The sequence below is a fragment of the Rattus norvegicus genome, chromosome 2, assembly GCF_021556685.1.
Source record: "Rattus norvegicus strain SHRSP/BbbUtx chromosome 2, alternate assembly SHRSP_T2T, whole genome shotgun sequence".
Lineage (NCBI taxonomy): Eukaryota > Metazoa > Chordata > Mammalia > Rodentia > Muridae > Rattus > Rattus norvegicus.
Genome location: NC_141535.1, coordinates 132,963,721 through 132,977,729, shown reverse-complemented (window position 1 = coordinate 132,977,729; position 14,009 = coordinate 132,963,721). Strand labels below are relative to the sequence as shown.

Here is a 14,009-nt window from a genome sequence, read left to right as displayed (position 1 = left end):
GACAGCACACCTAAAATCTCTAGAACAAAAAGAAGCAAATACACCCAGGAGGTGTAGAAGGCAGTAAATAATCAAACTCAGAGCTGAAATCAACCAAGTAGAAACAAAAAGGACCATAGAAAGAATCAACAGAACGAAAGTTGATTCTTTGAGAAAATCAACAAGATAGATAAACCCTTAGCCAGACTAAAGAGAGGACACAGAGAGTGTATCCAAATTAACAAAATCAGAAATGAAAAGGGAGACATAACTACAGATTCAGAGGAAATTCAAAAAATCATCAGATCTTACTATAAAAGCCTATATTCAACAAAACTTGAAAATCTACAGGAAATGGACAATTTCCTAGACAGATACCAGGTACCGAAGTTAAATCAAGAACAGATAAACCAGTTAAACAACCCCATAACTCCTAAGGAAATAGAAGCAGTCATTAAAGGTCTCCCATCAAAAAGAGCCCAGGTCCAGACGGGTTTAGTGCAGAATTCTATCAGACCTTCATAGAAGACTTCATACCAATATTATCCAAACTATTCCACAAAAGTGAAACAGATGGAGCACTACCGAATTCCTTCTATGAAGCCACAATTACTCTTATACCTAAACCACACGAAGACCCAACAAAGAAAGAGAACTTCAGACCAATTTCCCTTATGAATAATGACGCAAAAATACTCAATAAAATTCTGGCAAACCGAATCCAAGAGCACATCAAAACACTCATCCACCATGATCAAGTAGGCTTCATCCCAGGCATGCAGGGATGGTTTAATATACGGAAAACCATCAACGTGATTCATTATATAAACAAACTGAAAGAACAGAACCACATGATCATTTCATTAGATGCTGACAAAGCATTTGACAAAATTCAACACCCCTTCATGATAAAAGTCCTGGAAAGAATTGGAATTCAAGGCCCATACCTAAACATAGTAAAAGACATACACAGCAAACCAGTTGCTAACATTAAAGTAAATGGAGAGAAACTTGAAGCAATCCCCCTAAAATCAGGGACTAGACAAGGCTGCCCACTCTCTCCCTACTTATTCAATATAGATCTTGAAGTTCTAGCCAGAGCAATCAGACAACAAAAGGAGGTCAAGTGGATACAGATCGGAAAAGAAGAAGTCAAAATATCACTATTTGCAGATGATATGATAGTATATTTAAGTGATCCCAAAAGTTCCACCAGAGAACTACTAAAGCTGATAAACAACTTCAGCAAAGTGGCTGGGTATAAAATTAACTCAAATAAATCAGTAGCCTTCCTCTACACAAAAGAGAAACAAGCCGAGAAAGAAATTAGGGAAACAACACCCTTCATAATAGACACAAATAATATAAAGTACCTCGGTGTGACTTTAACCAAGCAAGTAAAAGATTTGTACAACAAGAAATTCAAGATTCTGAAGAAAGAAACTGAAGAAGTCCTCAGAAGATGGAAACATCTCCCATGGTCATGGATTGGCCGGATTAATATAGTAAAAATGGCCATTTTACCAAAAGCGATCTACAAAATCAATGCAATCCCCATCAAAATACCAATCCAATTCTTCAAAGAGTTAGACAGAACAATTTGCAAATTCATCTGGAATAAAAAAAAACACAGGATAGCTAAAACTATCCTCAACAATAAAAGGACTTCAGGGGGAATCACTATCCCTGAACTCAAACAGTATTACAGAGCAATAGCGATAAAAAACTGCATGGTATTGGTACAGAGATAGAAAGATAGACCAATGGAACAGAACTGAAGACCCAGAAATGAACCCACACACCTATGGTCACTTGATTTTTGACAAGGGAGCCAAAACCATCCAATGGAAAAAAGATAGCATTTTCAGCAAATGGTGCTGGTTCAACTGGAGGTCAACATGTAGAAGAATGCAGATCGATCCATGCTTATCACCCTGTACAAAGCTTAAGTCCAAGTGGATCAAGGACCTCCACATCAAACCAGATATACTCAAACTAATAGAAGAAAACTAAGGAAGCATCCGGAACACATGAGCACTGGAAAAAATTTCCTGAAAAAACACCAATGGCTTATGCTCTAAGATCAAGAATCGACAAATGGGATCTCATAAAACTGCAAAGCTTCTGTAAGGCAAAGGACCCTGGTTAGGACAAAACGGCAACCAACAGATTGGGAAAAGATCTTCACCAATCCTACTACAGATAGAGGCCTTATATCCAAAATACACAAAGAACTCAAGAAGTTAGACCGCAGGGAGGCAAATAACCCTATTAAAAATGGGGTTCAGAGCTAAACAAAGAATTCACAGCTGAGGAATGCTGAATGGTTGAGAAACACCTAAAGAAATGTTCAACATCTTTAGTCATAAGGGAAATGCAAATCAAAACAACCCTGAGATTTCACCTCACACAAGTGAGAATGGCTAAGATCAAAAACTCAGGTGACAGCAGATGCTGGCGAGGATGCGGAGAAAGAGGAACACTCCTCCATTGTTGGTGGGATTGCAGACTGGTACAACCATTTTGGAAATCAGTCTGTAGGTTCCTCAGAAAATTGGACATTGAACTGCCTGAGGACCCCGCTATGCCTCTCTTGGGCATATACCCAAAAGATGCCCTAACATATAAAAAAGACACGTGCTCCACTATGTTCATCGCAGCCTTATTTATAATAGCCAGAAGCTGGAAAGAACCCAGATGCCCTTCAACAGAGGAATGGATACAGAAAATATGGTACATGTACACAATGGAATATTAGTCAGCTATCAAAAACAATGTCTTTATGAAATTCGTAGGCAAATGGTTGGAACTGGAAAATATCATCCTGAGTGACGTAACCCAATCACAGAAAAACACACATGGTATGCACTCATTGATAAGTGGCTATTAGCCCAAATGCTTGAATTACCCTAGATGCCTAGAACAAATGAAACTCAAGACGGATGATCAAAACGTGAATGCTTCACTCCTTCTTTAAAAGGGGAACAAGAATACCCTTGGCAGGGAATAGTGAGGCAAAGATTAAAACAGAGACAGAAGGAACACCCATTCAGAGCCTGACCCACATATATATGTGGCCCATGCATATACAGCCATCCAATTAGACAAGATGGATGAAGCAAAGAAGTGCAGGCCGACAGGAGCCGGATGTAGATCTCTCCCGAGAGACACAACCAGAATACAGCAAACACCGAGGCGTATGCCAGCAGCAAACCACTGAATTGAGAATAGACCCCCGTTGAAGGAATTAGAGAAAAAACTGGAAGAGCTTGAAGGGGCTCGAGACCCCATATGTACAACAATGCCAAACAACCAGAGCTTCTAGGGACTAAGCCACTACCTAAAGTCTATACATGGACTGACCCTGGACTCTGACCTCATAGGTAGCAATGAATATCCTAGTAAGAGCACCAGTGGAAGGGGAAGCCCTGGGTCCTGCTAAGACTGAACCCCCAGTGAACTAGATTGTTGGGGGGAGGGCGGCAAGGGGGGGGAGGATGTGGAGGGGAACACCCATAAATAAGGGGAGGGGTAAGGGGGATGTTTTCCCGGAACCCGGGAAAGGCAATAACACTCGAAATGTATATAAGAAATACTCAAGTTAATAATAATAATAATAATAATAATAATAATAATAATAATAATAATAATAAAGGTAGGGTTGGGGATTTAGCTCAGTGGTAAAGCACCCTGGGTTCGGTCCTCAGCTCCGATAAAAAAAAGAAAAACAAAAGGTGCTATCTTTTGTCAGTGTCTATGACAAATGCTTTTCCATGTAAAGAGCAAACTTGCAGAGCTTAGAATTCTCATAAAACTTTTGTTTATTTTATTTGAATCAACTATGTGATGACATTAAGAGTTTGGACAGAAGAATGAAAATAGCTCAAATCACAACTGCACTCAAGATAATATCAATATGCCATGAGCACATTTTCTCAGGAAAGATAAGAATGTAAATTTGAAATTTCCCTGATCATTTTGGGGAGAAGAATGTCTAGGATATAGTAACACCTTGTCCTGTCAACATTCTTATTAGAAAACAATGCACTTCTGTCCTGCCCCACAGATCTGGTGTAGTCTTGATGAACATAGAAATCGAAACATAAAGAACCTACCTACATGTAGAAATGTATATGGTGAAGAGTATAGAAAATCTAGGGTCATCATAGAAGGGGGAAATTGAGTTGTCTTCCTATATACAAACAGAATAAAATTGATTCTAGTTTTGCAAGCATTTTGGGATGATGAAAGTCTTCGGTGAAAGAATTTACTAGAAACACATTCTTCAATAGTCACCAATAGCCAGAGCCTGATTATTGTTTTTTAGTTGGAGAATTTTAGAATGAGTATACTCATTCACTGGGAAGTGAATTATGCACAATTAATTTGACCAACAATTTCTGAAGCTATCCTCTTGTGATTACAGATCAGAAATCTATGTCTTACCGGAAGGTGACAACAGCATTTCCCATTGGCCAATATAGGTAAATGGTCTTGGAAGCAGGGCTGTTGTCTGTCCTGAATATGTCTGTTTCATCTCCAATCCACAGGTAAGTCAATGGAATGACATGCTTTACCTTAAACTTCTTCTTATTTCTAGAAAGAGAATCGAATATCTCCATTAGTTTAATTTGCATGGTAGTTGGAGTTGTGGTAAAACCCAGTTCTTCCTGCCCCAGAGCAAAGGAGTACACATTCATTTCTATATCCAAGCAGAGCTTCATTTTTAGAAAATGACCTATTTCAATATTTCTTACCTGGATTTAGTTAATTAATAACCATTTAGTTTGTTTTTTCCCATAATACACAAAGGAAATTATTTCAATAAATTTATTTTACTTACTTGTAGAAATCTTTCTAGAATAAAAACAAAAATATTGTTTGACTTAAAAAATCTATTTTCTGTTGTCCATCTCCCTGAACTAAATAAATCAATTACCTCATTACAGTAGCTCCTTTAGGAAACCTACAAAGTACATATCACACAAATAACCAAAAAGATGATACTTTTTTACAATAATTTAGCCAAATAATTAGAATTATGTCTTCCTATCAATCATGTGATATTATTAGAAGTATTTTTCAGAAATAAAAAAATTTGAAGTATAAATTTTCTTCATTTTCATTCTTTTTATGAGTAATTTGCTCTCCCAGAATTCTACATACAAATACAATTTGTTTAATGATTTTGTAACTTTCTCCTTTCCATTCTACCCCCTGACAGGTCTCCTCCCCACATTCATAGGGTTTTTTTATTTTTTTAGTGATGAACCTAGTATAATCTAGTGTGTTTGCTGTGTAAACCCAGGTATTAAACTTTCCTTCGAATATTTGTGAGCTAATATGTGGCCACATAACTGAAGATATAAATGACTCCCTTTCTAATTCAGGGGACAGAATATCACAAGAATAAGCCATGATCCAAAAAATCCTGTATATAATCCTTTAATATTGGAAACATGTGAATGACTAATTGCACTACAGAGAAATATTCCTCATGTAATCTAATGTAACATGCTATATTCAAATTACAAGTCATCATGTAAGATTTACTTCAAGATATAACAACACATGTCTCAATAATATGAGACAGTTATATTCACATTTACATTCACCATTGAAAACATCTCAATGTATGTATATGTGCATACAAAAAAATTAAAAATTCCAAAGAATTGCTTGAACCTAAAATCTTTCATTCCAAAGTCTGATAAAAGATAATCTTCCTTGAAAATGGAAATAGATATTTTTTCTTATAAGCTTGATAACCTTTTTTTATAATATGAATGTGATTCTAAAAATAGTTTTAATTACTATTGCAACATGACAGAAGGGACCATATTAATTGGCTTTAAGAAACCAATCATTTCCATTTCCTTTATTCTCACAACACAAAGTGAAGTTCATTTCCTTCCACCAACTACACTTATATGGCAAATGATCAGTTTGTTTCATTTTACATTTCAGATAAGTTGATTAATACCTTTTAAAGTAAAATGTGAAGATTTCCCAGTGTGGAAAGAAAGGGAGCTGAGTAGAAAAACAAGAAAAATGTACAGATTGATAGTCAGCCAGTTCATTCTCTTACTTGAAGCCTGCTTCCCTTAGACACTAACTACCATTTTCTGTGAATGAGCTTACATGACTGATCAGGGTTGAAAGAAAAATATACCCAGTTGGTGTATTTATAATGTATAGAAGAACTCTCAACTGAATTTATTATTTTTCTAACAATCTGAAAATGGATTTTTTGGGAAAATAATTCACTGATGATCAGAAAATTTAACCCCCTGCCCCCAAAAAGGAATAGACTGTTTTATTGATGTCTGTCTGATAATTTTATGTACTTATTAGAACAGCACTTAAAATATCTACTTGATGATGTCAGCAGCAACATCACACCTTCTAGAATAATAAGAAGGCTATGATCATGACCAGAGGAGATTATATATGATATGGTCCTAGAAAACCACTCTATACCATGAATTGTAATATAACCATGTACACAGCTTCATTCAATCAGCTCACTTTTCTCTAGTGTCTGCAGAGTCACCAAGCAAGACTTAGTACTGCAGATTCCTTGATTAGTGCAGGGATAGGAGTTGCTTCCTGTATCCTCATGCTAATCTGGAAGCTATGAGGTCAGGAGACTTAAATGGGTAGCCCCTTATGACAAACCATCTTGCTTCTATAATCTGTAAACACCAAGCAAGAAGGCTCCTGCTTATCATGGATTTAATATTTTATTTAGAGAAATGTGTCCCTGTATAGTTCACAAGTCTCTCATTATGAGTTGTAATACTCATAAGTTAGTTTTAACAAAGCTAGAAATGTGGACACATGCTAGCATAACTGTCTGCTTGGTAGCTTGTTGCTAGCATTTTGCCAGATTCAAGAGCAGAGTAGTACCTTAATTCACTTTTTAAATGTGCCCAAGGAATGCGTAAAAACAAATTCGAAATATGTAGGTTTAGTCTACTAAGCATCAACTCTATTCAAAGAAGGAAATGCCACTAAGCAAAATTGAAAGTAAGAGAACCCACCCCCCCCGTAGGAATTTCACACGGCTGCTTATCTAATGCCATATATACATTCCTGAAAAGACAAATACACCCAGTATTATACTGAGTGAGCAGATTTTATTTAAATACTTAGAAACTATACATATATATGTATACCCGCATATCTATTATATATGTGTATCTTAAGTTAGCTTCCATATAAAATAATATGTAAGAACAAGTAATAAAAAACACAAAGCCATGATTTTAAAAGAGAACAAGGAGGGATATATGAAAGGACATGGAAAAGGAAAACGAAGGAGAGTAGTGAAGTAATTATAATCTCAAAAATAAAAGATAGTTTAAATAGTTTTGTTCATTAAATCCTTTCCAATGTGTGGTCTCTTATAGTAAGGAAGTCATGATGCATATACTTACAGTTTACTGGAGACAACCAAAACATCACTGAGCAGTGTGAGATATCGTTTATTTCTTTTCCATCCTCTTCGGAAAACCACGGCACCTTGGCAAACCATGGCTTGATTTTCTTTTCCCACATCTTCCTCCTCAATCATTTCCATGTTGAAAAAAAAAGAATTCTCTTCATACAGGGCTCCACCTAGCAGAAAAATATTCAGTGGATAAGTTCTAAGACCGATATTCATACTATATTTCAAAGGGTGAATGGTGTTAAAATACAGACTCAATTTTCCAAGCTTGATTCTGTTGAGCTATAGACAGCTTTCAAATGTAACAGAAAATATGTCATGTATAAAGGCAACTTTTTGGAACCTATTGAAGAACTGGGATCTTTTCAGAAGTGGGAACACTTTCTGAGGAGTCATGGGAATAGTTTGAAGAAGTGTAATTGGAAGGATCTAGAGAAATCGTTCTCAAACTGTATTTACTGAAAGACTTTAATGTGGACCCTAAAGTTTGTTGATACAGTCCAACTAAGCTATTGTACTGCTAATTTATAACCAATAATGTGAAACTGTTTTGAATCTTAATGAAGATATACGTTATGACAGATATCAGATGTTACTCTGAGAAAATGCCATAACTAAACCTTTGTAAGCTAACATAGTAGGTGTGAAGAAAATACTCAGATTATCTTGTTGATTTAGTTAGACCTCTGGGAGGGACTCAGAAATGCCAGACTTGGTCCAGCTCAAGGTACAGTAAAGAAAGATTCCTGATGGAAACAAAAACAAACAAACAAACAACAACAACAATAACAAAAATGGAAAAGAAAAGAAGCATTCATCAAAAATTTGTGAAATTGGTCATTTTTAACAAAGGTACATATTTCCCTTGTGGCAAAAGGGACATATGACTCTCCATTGACTTGTTCTTATAGGATATCAATTCCCATTCTGATCTTCTTTATACCGGAAGTGGGTAAACATACTAATTATAAATTTCAAATCCCCATCTAGGTTTCTGATCTTTTCCAACATCCCGTCTGCTTCCTCATCATATTAACTCCTAATATGTGCTAGAAACCTCCCACCTCTCTGTGAGTCCATTTTCCTGACCAAGCTATCTCCATTTTTGTCCTCTGATAGTATTCCTTCTCTTTTCCCAGACTTGGTCTTATCAAACCTGTTTCTTTTCTCTATATCCTGAAATATTCCAGATGTCTCTGAACATTTTTTCTCTCTTCCCCATAATAAAATTGCTACTCTAATAAAGGAGTGGCTTCTTTTTTTGTGGTTCCTTTACTTTCTCTGCTCATTCAGTTTGGATATTTAAAATATATAGTTACTCAAGTGCCTGTAATTCATCCCACAATTCTATTACATCTTTCAAAGAATTTGTATAGAAATGCCCTAGCTTTCATTTAGAAAGGACTTAAGACTCACATGAATCAAAGCCTCAAAGAGAGAACAGCCATGGTTGCCATCACACACATCAAATAATAATGAAAAGATATCTTTAAACATAGTATTACCACAGTTTCATGTTGAACAATATTGAAAGTAAATTTCCACATCTTGAAAGCTGAGCATTTGTAATCTGAGTCAATGTTGAATAAGGAGAATTAGACTCCAATGAACACAAAGCATGTTGGAAAAAAATAACAATTTCTTGAAAACCAGAGAATTCTTAGATTGTGGGTTAGATTAAGCAGTTTCTTAAAAAACATTATCTGCTGTCATGGTGAGTAATGCATATGGAGTGAATATAAAATAATCCTCATTTCTAACTCGTGCAGTTTTTAAAAATTTACAGAAATTAATCTCCTCTGTAGCTCAAATATACCCCTCTACTTTGATTCTGTAGAAGATTGGTACTGAATATTGCTACAATGATTACCTTTTCAAGAAACAACTCTGAGTGGAGAGTTATTTCACATGATCTGGCAGGATCAAGACAGAACACTTCCTGATACCATAAGTCTATCATGAGAATCAAATTATATAAATACATACCTTTCTGGACGAGCCTGCAATGAAGAATTTATCAAACAATGTGAAATTTTCGTTCGCCTTCCTGCCTCTAAACACCGAACTGGTTACTGCAGTGGCTAGAAAGCAACTGAGCTCTGAGGATTCTGTAGTTGTCAGGCTGAAGAACCATTGTGATGTCAATATTCTGAGGCTCATGCCAGCTGGCAGAGTGACATGTGCATTCCATTTCTCTCCCTGTAGCTTTAAAACATGGAATACAAAAGAGGAGCCACAAGTGTTTGTAATGAATAACACTGTCACAACTATAGGTATACATATAGATGTAGACATAGCTGTATGTTATAGATGAGATAGAAGACAAATACATGGATGGATAGGTAGATAGACATGTGTATGGTAAGAGTAATATTGTGAAATGCATATGAATCCTAGATGATTGTCAATTCTTATTTTTTTCAACATAAGGTTCCTTATGAAATAGGTAGCATGGAAACTTCATTAACACTGTGAACTTTAGAGCTGAATAGACATAAAATCACAAGGAACTTTAAATTGGAATGTGCTTTACTGACAGAGAATCAGAACCCTTCACATACTTCTGTGAAGGCAGACGGCTTTGAAGGATACAGAGTAGGACACAATTATTAATATATAGTACATTTTATAGAAGATATGCTAGAGACAAAGAATTGTAATTGAAACAATCTGAGAGATACTCTACAAATCTCAGAATTATTCACGAAGTTTAACAGGGAAATGTCACCATTCTAGAAAGATCATATGAAATTAGAATGTCTATATCTTTTAAAAATATAGAATTTTGACAACAGTTTAATTATTCATTCTGCAAACTATATGTAATAATTCAGTACTTATTAAGAGTAAAATTGTATCAAATTAAAGTTCTCTTTAAAAATTTGCTGTTGCTTAATTCTGGTTTCACATGACTGATATATTGAAGTACTGTAAATAAGAGAATATCATAAAGAAATTTATGTATTCAAATGCCATAAATAACCATTTATAAGCTTCCATGAATAGATGTGAAGAAAATTAGTTTTAATTAATTATTTAACTAGTTATGTCTTAATTTTAGATATCCAGATGCCAGACTCAATCTCCTATCTAGATATCCATTCCCTTCCTAACTTTCCTGTCTCCTTCTACAGGATGGAAACTCTCTAAACGTTCTAGAATATTATTCCTTATGAAGGCAAACTTATTTTGGCCCAACTACTTTTAATTTTTCTCATAATGTTCTCCCTTTTTTACTGGACAGGTTCGGTTACATGAAGTTGTTTTTCTCTCTGCCATAAGCTCTGTATATATGCACTCTCTCACCTATAATAAAAGCCTTCCCTCTATTAATATAGTGACTACTCATTTGATGGTTTATCTACTGTGTCCTCCAACACATTTTGAATATTTAAAATATACATTTACTTAAGAGAATGAAATTTTGATTAAATAGTATGTTACCTCCTTTCAAGAAATGTCGAGAGACACCATTACTTTTATTTAAAAAACCTTTGGGGGTTGGGGATTTAGCTCAGTGGTAGAGCGCTTGCCTAGCAAGCGCAAGGCCCTGGGTTCGGTACCCAGCTCCGGAAAAAGAGAGAGAGAGAGAGAGAGAGAGAGAGAGAGAGAGAGAGAGAGAGAGAGAGAGAGAGAGAGAGAGAATAAAACCTTTAAGATCCCTGAGAATTAGAGTCAAATACAGATAGCAGCCAATGGCAGTCCTTATGAATACTCAAAATAATGTAAAGATATGGTAAAAAAATTAGGAAAAATTCATTTCCTCATTAAACAAAATTGAAACCAAATGATTCATGGAGTGTTGTTCCTGTCTATTCAGAATTTTGTTAAATTTTGTTGAAAACAATTTGCAGAAAACCAGAATTCTTCTATTGTGGGTTGAGGTTACAAAAATAATTCTTTGCTATCATGGTGTGTTAACAACTGGATTGAGCATAAAATAATTCTCACTCTTAAACTGGACAGATATTTTTGAAGGTTTACAGAAACCTTCTTCTCCTCACATGATAACTGTCTTTCATTAGGAATTGGTAGAGAACATTCCTAACATAAATAGCTTCTCAAGACACTGGTGAATTGAATTACTTCACATAGTCTGAACAAATCAAGACAGACCACTTCCAAATAATATAGGTCAATCATGAATATCACATTTGTTATTGAAATTACCTTTATGGTGAGAAAATATGGAATGGAGAACTCTCAAACAATGTGAAATTTTCTTCTCGTTTCTGGCACAGAATACCAAACTACATACAGCAGTTAGTTGACCCACTCCTGAAGTCTGAGGACTCTGTGCAGTCAGGCTGACAGAGTGTGATGATATATTAGTAGAGATGGAATATTCTGACAATGTGACACATGAATTTCATTTCCTTTTCCTTCTACACTTTGGTTTTAAAGCACATATATTCATATTTCATATATAGAAAAACAGAGATAGAGAGATATACAGACAGATTGATAGATGGATGTGTAGATGTTAGATATCTGCATTTTTAAGGAATACATTGAAAAACATTTTGCAATATATATTCACCAACAAAGATTCTTACTATTTAGTTCATTGAACCATCAATGGTCGACAAGAAAAATTCAGTATTCAGATACCATGAACTCTGTGGCCCTTAGTATCTAACAGAGACAAAACTTACAAGAGAGTTTAAAGATAAATGTGCTTAAGTGAGATAAATTCAGAATGCTGAAAGTCAGACAACACTGAGGACTACAATAAAGAATACATATGTATGAGTGAATAGTAACGTTTTTGTAGTAAACCCTAGAGACCCAAAGCATGGAGAATGAACCAACCTGGGAGACAATCTGTAAATCTCATAATTAACATAGTATATGCTATGTACATAATCCTCATAAAACAATCATGTAATCTTAGAACGTTTACGACTTTAAAAAAAGGAAATTGGGTGATAGTAACAAATTATGCCTTTTGCAAACTGTATTTCCACTGATACATGTAATTGCACAGAACTAATAAAGATAGCAAAAGTCTATCAAATTACAACTGATTTCATGGAGATTGTCTGCTATCTAATTGGAATTGTAAGGAAATTTGTTGTCGCACAAGTAATAAAAGAAATACAGAATAAAATCTATATTCTAGAATGGCCTCCTCTTTCTGGAGGCAGTGTTTTTCTTCTTGCCACAGGCATCTCTAATTATCTACTCAGATATTCTCCATTCTGTACCAGACAGACTCATTCATAAAAAGACTTTTTCTTTTTTTTTTCTCTGCTCTGAACACTTCTATATGCTGCTGAACATTTTTCCCCAAATAACATACTTTCCAGTAATAATGGAGTGATTAATATTTTTGTAGTTTTTTACTGTGCCCTACTCATGATTCAAAACTTCATGTATATATTTTCTATGTGAATATCACTATCCCCAAATCTTGTTTTTGCTTTCTATGTACAATGACACCCAATTTTACTTAGAAGTACTTTAAGATCCCTAAAATACAAAGTGTCAACGAGAAACAGCAGTCAATGGAGGTCATCACAAGCATCAAAAATAACATAAAGATACTTTACAAAATGTACCAACCTAGTTTCATGATACAGAAAATTAGAAGTACATGAGCATGTTTTTAGCTTCATTCCTTCCTAATAAAAATCGATGTTAAAACATTGAGAGAACTTTTAAGTAACATAATGTATATAGTGTAAATAATAATACTGTTGAAAATCAGAGCATTCATAGATTTTAGGTTGAAATCTGACAAGTTTCCAACAACATTTTGTGGTCATGGTTTGTAAAACAATTAGATAGGAATATAATCCTTTCTTATTTCTTGGATATTGAAAATTTGCAGAAACCATTGTCCTGGATGCTCAAATCATACCTCTCCTAACGTGACAAATTTGAATTTTTAGGGGTTTGGTATTGAACATTGCTACCATAAGTAACTTTTCATGAACTCACTTTTGAGTTAAAAGTTAGTTCAAATGATCTGGAGGAATGAAGACAAAAAAATGTCTTAATTTCTTTAGACTACTGTGAGAAACATATTACTTATTATAAAAATGCCTTTACACTGGAGCATGGATTGGAGAATGTATTAATAATTGTAAAATTATCACTTTATTTCCTAGGAAAAAAACAAACTTCTTTTGCAGTTGGTAGACCAAACACTAATGTACTTTTTTTGTCTGATTGCTCTGCTAAGACTTCGAATACTATATTTGAATAAGTAGGGAGACAGTGGGCAGCCTTGTCTAGTCCCTGGTTTTAGTGTGATTGCTTCAAGTTTCTGTCCATTGATTTTGAAGGTGGCTACTGGTTTGCTCGATATTGCCATTGATATACTTAGGACTTTATCTATACGGAGAACTGTGTTCTGATGATTCCAAGTAGCCTTGGTTTCTGATGTTTTTATTCTTGTGTTTGCCTCTTGCCATCTGGTTCTCTCTAGTGCTGCTACCTGTCCCTTGCTGTCTGACTGGAACCTGTCTCTCATATGATGCTGATTGTGTCAGAACTCCCCAGAGTTCAGCTATTTCTGTGATTCTGTGATTCTTGTATCCTGTGATCCTGAGGTCCTGAGATCATGGGTGTGTCA

The 14,009-nt window shown here is 35.1% G+C and overlaps 1 protein-coding gene across 2 annotated transcripts in view; it reads right to left on the bottom strand.

Annotated features, from left to right (window-relative positions):
• Tgap1l6 (GTPase activating protein testicular GAP1 like 6) overlaps positions 1-9,539 on the bottom strand; it is a 49,561-nt gene extending 40,022 nt beyond the window's left edge. Inside the window, exons 1-3 of one of the 2 annotated variants that reach the window (XM_087630689.1) lie at positions 9,416-9,539; positions 7,419-7,599; positions 4,426-4,575 (exon numbers count right to left, since the gene is read on the bottom strand). In XM_087630689.1, the coding sequence (XP_087486815.1) occupies positions 4,426-4,575; positions 7,419-7,561 (293 nt within the window). In that variant the 5' untranslated portion in view covers positions 7,562-7,599; positions 9,416-9,539. 2 annotated transcript variants of the gene reach the window in all.
• Between the last annotated feature and the right edge of the window lie 4,470 nt (positions 9,540-14,009).